The sequence below is a fragment of the Prionailurus viverrinus genome, chromosome A1, assembly GCF_022837055.1.
Source record: "Prionailurus viverrinus isolate Anna chromosome A1, UM_Priviv_1.0, whole genome shotgun sequence".
NCBI classification, from domain to species: domain Eukaryota; kingdom Metazoa; phylum Chordata; class Mammalia; order Carnivora; family Felidae; genus Prionailurus; species Prionailurus viverrinus.
The window spans coordinates 119,260,497-119,274,405 of NC_062561.1; the positions used below are offsets into that span (position 1 = coordinate 119,260,497).

Here is a 13,909-nt window from a genome sequence, read left to right on the forward strand (position 1 = left end):
AAATGCCAGGTGCTGCTAATCCAGACTTTTCTGTGATGCCTCACAAACTCCTGCCCTAGGCCTGGGGAGAGGCTTTTTTGACAGGGCTATGCTTTGAGGGTAGCGCTTTCAGACTTAGCTTACAAAGTGGTAGGGATGAGAGAAGGTGATTTTTTTTTTTTTTCTTCAATGGATAGTTACCTAGTCTGCCCTACTTTTTCAGTTGAGCATGTTACTCCTTTCAGAGATTTGATGGTTTTGTGCTCTTTACTGCCCTTCTGTTGTCTGAGTGCGAAGCAACTGTCTTTACTCCTAGAAGCTTCCTGATGGAACAGAACACTTGATTTCATTGATTATTTTAGTTAGTGATTCCTCAAAAATTTCCTTGGGCTTCAAATTGTTGCCTGGCCATAGTGGGGGCAGTCGTGGGGTTTGAGGTTGGAGGCATTGGCCGTCATGAGGGTTTTATTACAGGGATGAGCTTGTTGAGGTTTTAACAGATGGAGTGTACTGTAGTGGGGTTTTGTGTAGGCCTCAATGTAAGGTGATAGCTTTTTTGCCCAATGAGGAGATTCATCCCAAAAAGTTTAAGGTCATCTTGAATATGTGTCCACTTGTAATACTTAATTTATTAATACTGTTCCCCTATATATATGAATTTGGCACTCTCACATTTGTTAACCAATTTTATTCAAACACCTCACATGCTTTTTGAAACATGAATGTCTTCATTAGAGCTAGATTTTAATTCTCTAACACATTAGTCCAGAGCATACCAATGGGATACAGCTGTTTTCATTTGCAAGTTTTGGTAACTTACCACTTAGAAATTTGAAACTTAGAGAAAAATTACAAGAAGAGTATAAAGAAACCCCATATGCCCTTTATCCATATGCATGAATTTTTACCTTTTTCCCACAGTTCTCTCTTTCTTTTTCTTTGTGGGTATGTGTACACGTGTCACAGTCAGAGACACACATTTCCGTTTTTTCTGAACCTTTTGAGAACAGGTTGCATAGCTCATGCTCCCTTACTTTAGAGTACACTTTTTAAAAATAAGGATTTTATTGTATGTAGCCACAGTATAGTTACCATGTCCAGCAGTTAACAGTGATAAGATATTTAATGCAAATGATAGTTCATATTCCAATTTTGTCAGTTGTCCCTGACATTAGCCCTTTTAAAGCATTTTCTTTTCCTTCTGTGTAGATACGATTTTGTACTGCACTTACTTGTGACCATTTTAGACTCCTTTATTCTGTAACAAGTGCCTCAGCTTTTCCCTGTCTTTCATGACATTGACATTTTTGAAGAATATAGGCCAGTTCTTTTCTAGAATTTTCTTCGCTGTGGGTTTGTCTGTTTCCCGATAATTAGATTCAGGTTAGGTGTCCCTTGTCAAATGGTGTTCTTCTCTGGGTCCCACATCCAGGGGCACAGGATGGCCATCTGCCCCTCAGTGGTGATGTTGTTTTTGGTCACTCAGTCAAGGTATTATTTGGTTTATCCACTATACAGTCACTATTTTTCCCTCGTAGCTAATTAACAGCCTATGGGGAGGCCCTTCTCCTCATCAAACTTTGCCCTCTGTAGACTTAGCATCTGTCGGAAATTCTTGCCTACATGATTGTTACTATGTTGGTTGCAAAGTGGTGATTTCTCAGCTCTGGCACTCTCTCCACATTTATTAGTTGCCATTTAGTGTACTATAAGCAAGTGACTCCCTCCCTGTCTCATTCTCTCCTCTCCTTTCCCATCCATCTGTCCATCTTTTTAAAAAAAATGTGAAGTTGTTTTTTTTAATGTTTGTTTATTTTTTATTTTTTATTTTTTATAAAATTAGATACCATATTCAACGTTTATTTATTTTTGGGACAGAGAGAGACAAAGCATGAACGGGGGAGGGGCAGAGAGAGAGGGAGACACAGAATCAGAAACAGGCTCCAGGCTCTGAGCCATCAGCCCAGAGCCCGACGCGGGGCTCGAACTCACGGACCGCGAGATCGTGACCTGGCTGAAGTCGGACGCTTAACCGACTGCGCCACCCAGGCGCCCCAATGTTTGTTTATTTTTGAGAGACAGAGCACGAGTGGGGGAGGGGCAGAGAGAGAAGGAGGCACAGAATTTGAAACTGCCTCCAGGCTCTGAACTGTCAGCACAGAGCCTGACGCGGGCTTGAACTCAGGAGCTGCGAGATCATGACCTGAGCCGAAGTCAGACACTTAACTGACTGAGCCACCCAGGTGCCCCTTTAAAAAATTTTTTTTTAAATGTATGTTTATTTACTTAGAGCATGTGAGTGTGGGAGGGGCAGAGAGAAAGAATCCTAAGCAGACTTCACAGTGTCAGTGTGGAGCCCGACATGGGGCTTAATCCTATGAATGTGAAATCATGACCTGAGCTGAAATCAAGAGTTGGATGCTCAACCTCCTGAGCCACCCAGGTGCCCCTAGCCATCTTTCTATTGTCAGAATGGACTTAAGGATTTCTCATCTATTCAGTAGGCTAAATCCATTACTGGCCTTACTTGCTTGGATGCTCAAAGTGTTTCTAAGATAGAGCGCTTTTGGAATCTTTGTGTTGTGCTATCACTGGAATTTTTTCTCTAAGCCACAAAAATAAATGACAATGGTTGGTATTTTTGTCTTTGATGCTTCAATTTAGGCACTTACTATATTGCTTTTTATTTTTTAGTTTCCTAATTGACATTTCACACTTGAAATGGGCGCTGATACCCTAAAAAATAATTACTAAATCTTTGTTAAATCTCATGTTATTCTTTTAAACGAAAAACAACCCATTTCTGCTCTGTGATCTCCAGGAGCCTGTAAGGCAAGTGTTGACTGAGGACCTTGGAGGCTAATAATGCTAATTATGCCTTCTTCCTCTAATAATATTTTTAATTCAAAATAAAGTAATTGGCTGACCACCAGGGAAAATCGAGGACTGTCAGGATTTGACTGTGAGGTATGTCTGCCTTTCCTGAGGGACAGTATTGAGGGACAGACCTCTCACATTACTTTGGGGTATTTATAGTCCCTCCCATTTACATCTCTCTGTCAGAGTTGGCCTGTCTGCTTGAGTTCTGCTAAAGTACAAATGAGGGGTTTGGCAGTAGGTCAGAATCCATGTATGTCTTTGCAGAGACTCGCAGAGCAGCTGTGGGAAGCATGAAGTCTTCATAGCAGATGGGGACAGTGACAGGCACTCTGAGGAGCTCTTCTGTTCTTTCCTCAGTCATCTTAATCCTGTCAAGAGAAAGGAAATGTCAAGTGGAGATTAATGATGGGAAAGTGAATTAATTTCCCCAGGGAACCTCTCCTACCCTTATATTTTAAGACTCATTGGATGCAGCATTTAGTGGGAAATGGTCTTCCTTGGCCCCTGGGGAAAGCCCTGGGTCATTTCCAGTTCCAGCCTGTAGGATCAGATTTCTTCCTCTTCCAGTATATTGCCCCTAGAAACAGTTGAAGGGGACATGAGCATTGTGGGTTATGGGTTGTGTGTGTTTCCAGTATGCACTGGACACATGGCGATGCTTCATGGGAAATGTTACCTTGCAGGGCACTTTGGAACTTCTTGGGTGAAACACTACTGTACCTATCAACGGGATTCCAAACAAATTACCATGGTACCATTTGACCAAAAGTCAGGAGGAAAGGGGGTAAGTTCATTTTTTTAAATTTCATGCTCGATTTGCTTGGCTAACATAGGTTGATTATAATGCTAGTGTTAAGTAACATCTTCGATACTGCACTGTAATTTTCTTTTTAAACAAAATTTCTAATTGAAGTATAATATATAGTGTTAAATTAGTTTTGGGTACGTAATGTAATGATTCAACAGTTCTATATATTACTCAGTGCTCATCACAATAACTGTACTCTTAACCCCCTTTATTCCACCCATGCCCCCACTCCCCTCCCCTCTGGTAACCACCACTTCTTCATATTTAAGAGTCTGCTTTTTTGTCCATCTTTTTTTTGTTTTCTTTGTTGGTTCATTTGTCTCTTAAATGGCATATGGGAATGAAATCCTGTAGTATTTGTCTTAGTCTGTCTGACTTACTTCACTAAGCATTATAGCCTCTAGATCTACCCATGTTGTTGCCAGTGGGAAGTTCTCATTCTCTTTCATGGCTGAGTAATATTCCTGTCTCTCTCGGTCTGTCTATCTGTCTGTCTGTCTACCTACCTACCTATCCATCTCTCACATCTTCTGTAGCCATGGTGTCTATCAATTGGTTGCTTCCATATTTTGGTTATTGTAAATAATACTGCAGAAAGTAGGTGCGTATATCTTTTTGTATTTTGTATTGGTATTTGTTTTCTTTGGGTAAATACCCAGTAGTGGAATTGCTCAATCATATGGTAACTCTACTTTTAGTTTTGTGAGGAAATGTCCATACTGTTTTCCACAGTGCCTATAGTAATTTGCATTCCCACCAGCAGTGCACAGGGGTTCCTTTTTCTCCACATTCTCACCAACCATTGTGATTTTTTGTCTTTTTTTTACCTTAGTCATTCTGAGAGGTGTGAGGTGATATGTAATTGTGGTTTTGATTTGTATTTCCCTGATGATTAGCGATGTTGAGCATCTTTACATGTGTCTGCTACCCATTTGTGTGTCTTGTTTAGAAAGAGTATCTGTTTGGGTCTTCTGCCCATTTTTCAGTAAGATTGTTTATTTTGTGTTGAGTTACAGAAGTTCTTCAAATATTTTGGATATTAACCCCCTATCAGTTACATGATTTGCAGATACTTTCCCCCATTCAGTAGTTGCCTTATCATTTTGTTGGTGGTTTTCGTTGCTGTGCAAAGGCTTTTTATTGTGTTATAGTCCCAATAGTTTAATTTTCCTTCTGTTACTCCTGCTTGAGGAGACGTGGAAAAATGTTTCTGTGGCAAATGACGAAGAAATTACTGCCTATGTTTTCTTCTAGAAATTTCATGGTTTCCTGTCTCACATTTAGGTCTTTAATTCATTTTGAGTTTATTTTTGTGAATGGTGTAAGAAAGTGGTCCCGTTTCTTTTGCATGTAGCTGTCCAGTTCTCCCAGCACCATTTGTTGAAGAGACTGTGTTTTCCCCATTGTATATTCTTGCCTCCTTTGTTGTAGATTACTTGATCATATAGGTGTGGGTTTATTTCTGGCCTCTGTAAATCTTGTTCCATTGATCCGTAATGTCTCTTTTTGTGCTTGTACCATACTGTTTTGATTACTGCAGCTTTGTAGTATATCTTGAAATTGGAGATTGTGATAGCTCGAACTTTGTTCCTTTCTCTTAACATTGCTTTGAGGTAATTTTCTCAATTTTGTACATAATAGTTCCAGGAGGAATGGTACCCTAGACGAGAATTAAAGCAAGACGATTATTTTTAGCTTTAAGTTCTATTAGGAACTGCAACTAAGAAAGATTCTTGTATTTCATATGCATTCAGTATTAAGTATGTCAAATGTGTTTGGAGGCTAGAAATTCTTGGATGGTTTTGTCCTGTGAAGCTGATGGATATCGCTCTTACCTGATACAAAGAGAGCTGCCAGTTGGTGGGTGTGAGTGTTGCGATTATCTGTTGCTGTGGAGCAGATGACCAAAAAATTTAGCAGCTCTTAAAACTACACAAGTCATTTTAGTATTTCTCACAGATTCTCTGGGTCAGGAATTGGGCTCAGGGTTTCTCAGGTGGTTTTAATCATATGGTTGGGGCTGGAACAGTGAGGGTTTGAAGCTGCTGAAGGCTGGTCAGCCATGGCTCTCTTCCTTTCTTCTGATCTCTTTCTTCCTCCCCTTCTCTGTTTCCCTCCTGCTCTGGATAGTCTCCGGGCCTGTCCATCTGGTCTCTCCATGGGAGATAGTTTGGGTTTCCTCACAGCTTGGTGGCCTCAGGGCAGCTTAAGGTGTCAAGAGGGAATATTCCAGCACAAAAGCTGAGACCCCATGTAGTCTCAGAAGTCATATAGCCTTCCTTTTGCTCTGTTGCTTGAAGCAGTCACAGAAGCCTCCCCAAGCCCACTCACTTTAACTGGGAGAGGATGCAGAGTCACACCCTGTGACGTGAGGCTTCTGTGGCAGAGAGATACTCTTGGAGCTGGCTCTGGTCCTCACATGCCCTACAGTCACTGCTGTGGAGCTCTCTGCTGTGCTCCGGCCTTTGTCCTTTCCTCCCAGCTTGCTCACTGCAGCCTGAATGCATTTCCTCTTCCGGTGATCCATTTTTTTCTCTGGCTGCTCGTAATGTCTTCTGTTTTTTCCTTTTGGTATTGGACATTTCATTATGATGGTCTTATGTGTGACTTTTTCCCCCATTCTGTTGTACTTGGGAATTTGGGGCCTTTCTGTATTTGGGGATTGGCGTCTTTCAGTAACTTTGAGAAATTCTTGTCAATTATCACTTCGAATTTTGCTTCCTCCCCATATCTCCTTCTGGACATAACTCCTTTGGGAGATAGCTAAATATTTTTAAGAGAAGTATTTAAATTTTTCATCTGTTCGAATCTTCAGACTCCATTTAGCATAACTTCTCTGTTTCTGTAGTTTAAGTAATTTTTAAACTGTTTCCGATATATTGATAAATGAGTCTTCGGTAATAAGCATGCCATCTCTGGTCCTCTGTGTGGTTCATTATGGTACCATGTGTTGGGTGCGTGTGTGTGTGGGGGGCCGGGGGGTGCTTTACAGAGACCAAGAGCACCCACCATCTTTGAAATTGGACTGCCAGGCTCAGTAACATTAGATGCATTTATCAAGAGTGTTAGTCACTCTGCCAGGCTGCCTCCTTGCTGTCTACCACTTTGAATTTTTCTTCCTGGCTTTCTTTTACTTGGGCCACAATACAGGAATTTATCAGCATCTCTTTTTCTTCCATGTATTATAGCAAAAAAAACCCCAAGCCCTATTAATGTTTCCAGTCAGGGGTAGAGTACTCTCAGGAAAACAACATCGTTCAAATAGAGAAACATAAAGAAATGACAGAATCGGAAGTGATAGTAGGCACCAGTCATTAGTTGTGCCCTAGTTTTCATGCAATGGAAATAGAGTTAGACTCACTTTCTTGGGTTGAGCCATGTTCCTTTTCTAATTCTGTCTTTCTAGAAATGAGCTTCACTCAATTATTCTCTCTCAGTCTTTATTTTGGGGCCTTTTACCTTGTGCTTTCCTAAAGCTTAAAAGAAGAACTAACTCCCTCGTGTTTGGTCTTATCCCACTTGAAAGTGAATCTAGAGGCCAGTAATGGTAGATGTTTGGGACTCCTAAGTCTTTTTTTTTTTTTTTTTTTTAATTTTTTTTTTAACATTTATTTATTTTTGAGACAGAGAGAGAGAGCATGAACAGGGGAGGGTCAGAGGAAGAGAGAGACATAGAATCTGAAACAGGCTCCAGGCTCTGAGCTGTCAGCACAGAGCCCGACGCGGGGCTCGAACCCACAGACTGCGAGATCATGACCTGAGCTGAAGTCGGATGCTTACCGACTGAGCCACCCAGGCACCCCTGGACTCCTAAGTCTTTAGTGAGGTAATAGTAAACACCTCACTGGGTTGTTAAGAAGTTTATGTGAATTGGTACATACACTCTTGGAACAGATCTTGACACGTGATGAGTTCTGTATTAGGGGGTTGATATTACAGTAATTATTTTTCCTAATCATTCCTTAAGTTTATTTTACATTTTTCTGAGTCCTTGTATTGTCCTGTATTATCCTGTTTGATCCAATTTTCTCCTTCATAAAGGAGGAAATGGCGGTCCAGAAGAGAAAATGATTTATAAAGCCATACACGTCCTGAGGTACAGAGCCAATACTCAGACCCTGATTCTGGAGTCTGCATCTCTTGAGTCAGAGTAGCTGCTGCTAATATTAGTAATAGTCATAATCATAATCATAGAAAAAAATATATAAAACAGTAGCTTTCCATGATGTCACTCTATTTCCTCAGCTTTAGGGTAGAGGGAATATGAAGACTGGCTGTCTAGAGGTGATCGCATCTCCATTTGTACAGGAGAATCATGTGGCATCTTCCATATATGTGTTTGTACAAAGCTCTCTTAGGAGGTGGAGGCAGACTTAAAATGGATAATGTGGTGTTTGTTTTTGTTTTCTTTTTTTTCCTAACGGGCTTTTTTATTCCCCTTTCTTCACTTTGCTGTCCATTTTATTTGTGTTATTTTTCTTTAAAAGTACCTGCTTTTTTCTTAGTTTTAGGCCACTAGATGTTCCATCATCTTGGAGACCAGACCCTCTGTGTGGTGAAACACAAGTCCCCTGTATCCTAGCCTCTGAGATGAGGCCGCTCTCCGTGTGAGGTTTGGGGCGGCCCAGAGCTGACCTTGTCCATTCCCTTGCTTGAACCCCCTCATTATTTTTCCTGTGCTCTCAGGATAAGGACCACAATCTGCATAATGTGGCTCTTGATTCCTTTATACTCTTTATCATGCCACTTTGCCTCTTGCTCTGGGATTCAGCCATACTGCCTAGCTTTAAATTCCTCCCAGGCCCATGGACCCTGACCACAGGCCTTTACATCCGCTGTTCTCTATTCCCAAAGTAGATAGTAGATGGAAAGCTTGTGACTTTCCATAAATTGTCTCTTGCTAGGTCTTCTGTGTTTTATGTGGTATTGATACTAGAGGGTAGTTAAGTTTTACCATATGCAGTCACATTTTCTATTTCAACAAACTAGACAAGTTTGCTAATTTTTCCCCTTGTTCAGAGAAGAAGATTGGCAAGGGCAAGAGGAACAGGAATGCTAAATTCTTTTTTTTTTTTTTTTTTTTTTAATTTTATTTACTTTCAGAGAGAGAGAGAGAGCAGGCACAGGCCAGAGGAGGGGGAGAGGGAGAGAGAGAGAATCCCAAGCAGGTTCTGTGCTCTTAGTGCAATGCCTGAAGCAGGGCTTGATCCCACGACTGTGAGATCAAGACCTGAGTTGATACCTAAGAACCAGATGCTTAACTGATGGAACCAACCGGGTGCCCCAAGGAACCTGAAATTCTTATGTGGAAAAAAGAAAAGAAAGCAGGGATAGAAACCCCTCTGTTTTTAGGCAATAAGAGAGCACTATGCGATGAAACTGTTAGATTCCATTTGTACAGTGAGATAATACCCAGCGGTAAAAAGAATTCGTACAACAGCATAACGTGAATCGCAGAAGAATTGTGCCAAGTCAAAGAAGTCAAAAATAAAAGGGCACATACTGTGTGATTCACTTTATATAAAATTATATAGGGCATGCAAACTAATTTGTATGATGGAAAGCAGATTCAGTTTTTGCCTGAGAGTAGATAGACTAGGTGGAGGGATAGAATTCAAAAACACAAGGAAACTTTTGGGGGTGATGGAAATGTTCATTAGCTTGATTGTGGTGTTGATTTTATGGATGTATACAGATGTTAAAACTCATAAATGGACACGTACAGTTGGTTATACATTAGTTATACCTCTATAAAGCTGTTAAAACCCATTTATTGAGCACTTACTCTGTCCTTGGGCCGGTTTGTTCTCTGGGTACACAGGAATCAGTAAAAACTGATAGTCCCTGCTGTCAGGGAGCTTAGAGTGTAATGAGGAGGGAGACATGATTGGAGTCATTGCCCACATCAACGGACAATTGCAGCTATGATCAGTGCTGTGAGGGAGACAAAGTACATGGTGTATGTGAACATGTCTTGGGGATATTTGACCTGGTCCAGGAAGGCTTTCCTGAAAAAATGATGACTGACTCAAGACCATAGAAACTCAGAGTCAGGAGGAGGCCTGCAGGCCATCTTGTGTAACCCTTTTCAAACTTGTAAATTAACTCAGCCTCAAATATTATCAGCAAGAGTTTATCGAGCAGGGGTTGATGCTGTACCATCATGACGTGCTAGAAGTGAACTAAAACTAGAGATATTTCATGTTAAGTATAACATGGTTTACAGGTTTTAGATGCATGAGGCTGTTAGCTGAGGGAGAGTTTTGGATCAATATTCCACCTTCCTATGGTCGTGAACACTCAGGCTTGAGAAGATGGAGTGATTGCTCTCGTTGGTGTGATGTATTTGTGGTACCCTGCAGAGGCACAGAGCATAGCCCATGCCCAGGCCTCATTGTGATAGTCTGTGTGCTCCCAACAGGGAGAAGATGAATCTGTCATCCTGAAATCCTGCACACGGCGGAAAACAGACTCTATCGAGAAGAGGTTTTGCTTTGATGTAGAAGCAGTAGACAGGTGAGTAGCTGTCACATTTTGCTCAGGAACAAAAACTATTCAGTTTGGATTTTTTACTTTTTCCATTCAGTCAGATCCTTTCTGTCCTCCAATCCCACCCTCCCCCTCCTTCTCCACCCTGCTGCAAATTGCTGCTCCACCCTGCTACAATTTGGAGCAGACCTCAGGCCACTTGCTGGTCTGCAAGGATCAGTATCGCTTCTCTCGCTTGTAGGTACAGTGCTGAGCCTCCAGTTTGGTTTGCTTTAACATAGGGGTTTCCTGAGAAGGAATGGGTGTTATTTCTTAAGAGGTTGAGTAGGTATTTAAAGAAAACTGTTTAGCATGACTATATGAGCTATTTAAGATTTTACTTTAAAACATATTTACTTTTTTAAATTTAAAAAATGGTTCAAAAGGAATTGGGCGAGGTGAAGGGTGGAACAAGTTGTACTCAGCTAAAAAAAAAAAACCAAAAAAACAGACAGCTTTCAGCTGTAGCATTTCACCAACCACTGTGTGTATGTGCCTGGGAAAGATGGCAAACCCCTTGTGAAATCACTTTTTGCAGAGGGAGCTGTGCATTGTATTCCTCAATATATATGGAGTCTCATTAAGTTGTACCATTTCATGGTGTTAAGCTAGTTTGACAACATTCCAGTTCTTTGAAACACTTTACTTGGCAACAGGTTAATTCTTTGAGTGAAAGCCACGTGCTAAGCTTTTTTGTGCTGCTATCTGTTCAAGATCAGCAGTGCCAGCATTGAAGATCCTTGAATCTCAGCATGAGTCTCCTCTAATGCCATTTATTTTCTCCCCTTTATTTAAACCCACCCACCCATCCATGCCCCCCCCCCCCCCCCCCGCCACACACACACACACACACACACACACACACACACACACCCCCCATCTTGTCAGGCCAGTACTTCTGCCCTGTCTGGAACGTTTATCTCTGGCCACTCTTTCCTGATCCTATAAGATGCAGAGACTGAGTACCTTGTGGGGTGTTGGCAGTTGGGAATGCCTTCTTGTGGCATGATGTCTCCCTGTGCTGTGACTGCTTGGAGGTTGTTAGAGCTCCCATGGAGGGAACATGTCCTTTTAGCTTTAATCACAAGATCATGGAAACTCACCTCATCTCTTCAGCACTTCGTCATTACACATGGGCTTGGGCTCTCATGTTAGGCAACTGGGGTCTAAATTTGGACTTGGCTGCTTCATAGCCATGTGACTTTCAGCTAACTACTTAATCTCTCAGGGCCGTGATTTCCTTACCTGGAAAATGAAGATGGTAATAGTACCTAGTTCCTAGAATTGTAAGGATTCGTGGAGATAATGCTCGGAAAATGCTTGGCAGGCTGGCAAATAATAAATGCTCAGCAAATTGTTATTTGTTAATTAGTTTGTCCCACGTGTCCACCAGACTTGATTATTTTGTAAGGTTAGACTCTAAATGCTGAGAAGTAAACAAATTATGTTTGTTTCATGTTATGTTCATGCTTCATGTTATGAAGAAAAGAGAGTATCCCCAGTACTGGATATCCCAGTATCCCTGTGTTTGGGGATGTGGGTGGGGAGGGTTCCATGGGGATGTAGGCTGAACTAGGGTAGCAAAGGGGAATTGCAAAATGTCTACCTCACACCAAAACTGGTGATTCTTGGTTTTAAACAAATCTTAACTCAGGATGCTTTAAGCGCGTGTGTGCTCTCTGTTCTTAGCGTGGAATCTAAGGGAATTCCTATTGTTGGCCTCTGTGACAGAGGCGGAGAAGATGTGTGTGTTTAGAAGCAGAGTTAGTTGTTTGCCTTGCCAACTGTTGTTTCTAGAGACTGCATCTCTTCGCATGGTTATTTGGAAAAGGGTGTGCCTCCGACAGTGGCTGTCCCTTAGAGTGAAAATCAGCTCAGAGATGATTTCCGAAGCTTCATGCTTTCCTGTTTTCTGCCTCAGAAGTCTTCACAGAAGTTTTGGCGAGTTGCTCTTTAGGCAATTAAAACTCAGCGTGGTGCCTCTGTCTCATTTCCACCTTTCCAACGCTTCCTACCATCTTTCCCCTTTATTATCCCCTTAAAAGCTTTGCATGTCCCAGTTAAAAGCTGAGAGCAAATGTGTCACATTGAAGATACTGAGTGGGTTTGGGAAGTGGATTTATCTTAAGCTTCTGTCTCTGGTTCCCTTAGGATGACATGGAAGGGTTTTGTTTGTAGTTCGGAAAGAGGCTGCTAAATCTCCTTTTAGTAAGCAGGAGGTGAGTGGATAGTTCTGTTGTATTGTTTAAATTTAACACTTTCTGTATATTATGGTGTCGGGACACCTTAAAAACCTTCCTGACTGGGGATAGACTTTCCCTTCCAGAGCTCGCCAACTCTTAGAGATAGCAAAGGGCACAGCCTGGAGCATGCCATTGACATGAAAATGAACCAGCCCACAGCCATGCCTCTTCCCTTAATCCCCAGGAGGCAATATTTCTCTGCTTTAATCATCTGAGTTCCAGGTACCAGGCGAGGAAGGATACTCCTCTAGCTTAGACCCCCCTGAAGTTATTCCTACTCGTCAGTAAGCTGTTGCCCCCTTCCCTGCTTTGCCTTTCCCTTGGCAACTCCAGTAACAGCCACTACCTAGGTGTGGCCACCTGACAGTCACCTAAAATAACACAGAACATGTATGAAACACCTTGTATGTGTTCTATATAGGTCATCATCTTTGATCCCAAAGATTAGGTTACAGTTTCGCAGTGTTTTCCTTACCTATCCTGTTGTGACTCCAGTGTCATTCTGCATTTTCCTTAACCCATCCAGAAAGGGACTAAGGAGAGAAGGAAAAGCATTTCCATGGATTTCTTAGCTGCATTCCTGGCAACTCTGCCCATTGTTCTGTCTTCTGGAAGATTCTTACACCTTAGTTTTTCCCCAGTGCACTTTAGCCAGGAGATGATTCCGCTGTCTTTCCAATCTGTGCCTTCCACAGATTTTCACCTGTACCTGAATGGCTAGAGAGGTAGAGGGATAAAATGCAAGTTTAGCACTTAGGAAATGTGGAAGGAAAAGAGGAGATGGTTGTATTTATAAACGTTGATGTACTGGCAATTAAGGTTTTACTCTACTGAGATACACATAAATGCTGAAGTAGTAGTTTTTGACCTAGAATGTACGATGTGTTGGGTTTTTAGGGTCAAATACTTCTACCTTTTAGGCTTAGTGCTGATAGTTCATGTTATTTTATAACAGAGGCTATAGCCTTTAGGAAGTGATATTCCAGGAGGTCAGCATCTGTGAGTTGATTATGTCAGCATGTCTTACTGTGTGGTGAGAACCACCTGTGCCCAGCATCCTTGGGGGTGCTTGTTAGAACTACAGCTTTTTGTAATCATCAAAACAGTATGGTACTGGCACAAAAACAGACACTCAGATCAATGGAACAGAATGGAGAACCCAGAAATGGACCCCACAAACATATGGCCAACTAATCTTTGACAAAGCAGGAAAGAATATCCAGTGGAACAAAGACAGTCTCTTCAGCAAGTGGTGCTGGGAAAACTGGACAGCGACATGCAGAAGAATGAACCTGGACCACTTTCTTACACCAGACACAAAAATAAACTCAAAATGATGAAGGACCTCATCATAAGACAGGAAGCCATCAAAATCCTCGAGGAGAAAACAGGCAACAACCTCTTTGACCTCGGCCACAGTAACTTCTTACTCACCACGTCTCCAGGGGCAAGGGAAACCAAAGCAAAAATG

At 41.7% G+C, this 13,909-nt stretch overlaps 1 protein-coding gene across 7 annotated transcripts in view; it reads left to right on the forward strand.

The window, feature by feature from the left end:
- ARHGAP26 (Rho GTPase activating protein 26) overlaps positions 1 to 13,909 on the forward strand; it is a 427,184-nt gene that overhangs the window by 135,593 nt on the left and 277,682 nt on the right. For all 7 annotated transcript variants that reach the window (XR_007152434.1, XM_047860210.1, XM_047860227.1 and 4 more), the window contains exons 9-10: positions 3,543 to 3,643; positions 10,089 to 10,183. Coding sequence is in view for 6 of the 7 variants with exons in the window: in XM_047860210.1 (XP_047716166.1) it covers positions 3,543 to 3,643; positions 10,089 to 10,183 (196 nt within the window). In the remaining variant the exon portion in view is untranslated. The remainder of the gene's footprint in view (positions 1 to 3,542; positions 3,644 to 10,088; positions 10,184 to 13,909) is intronic.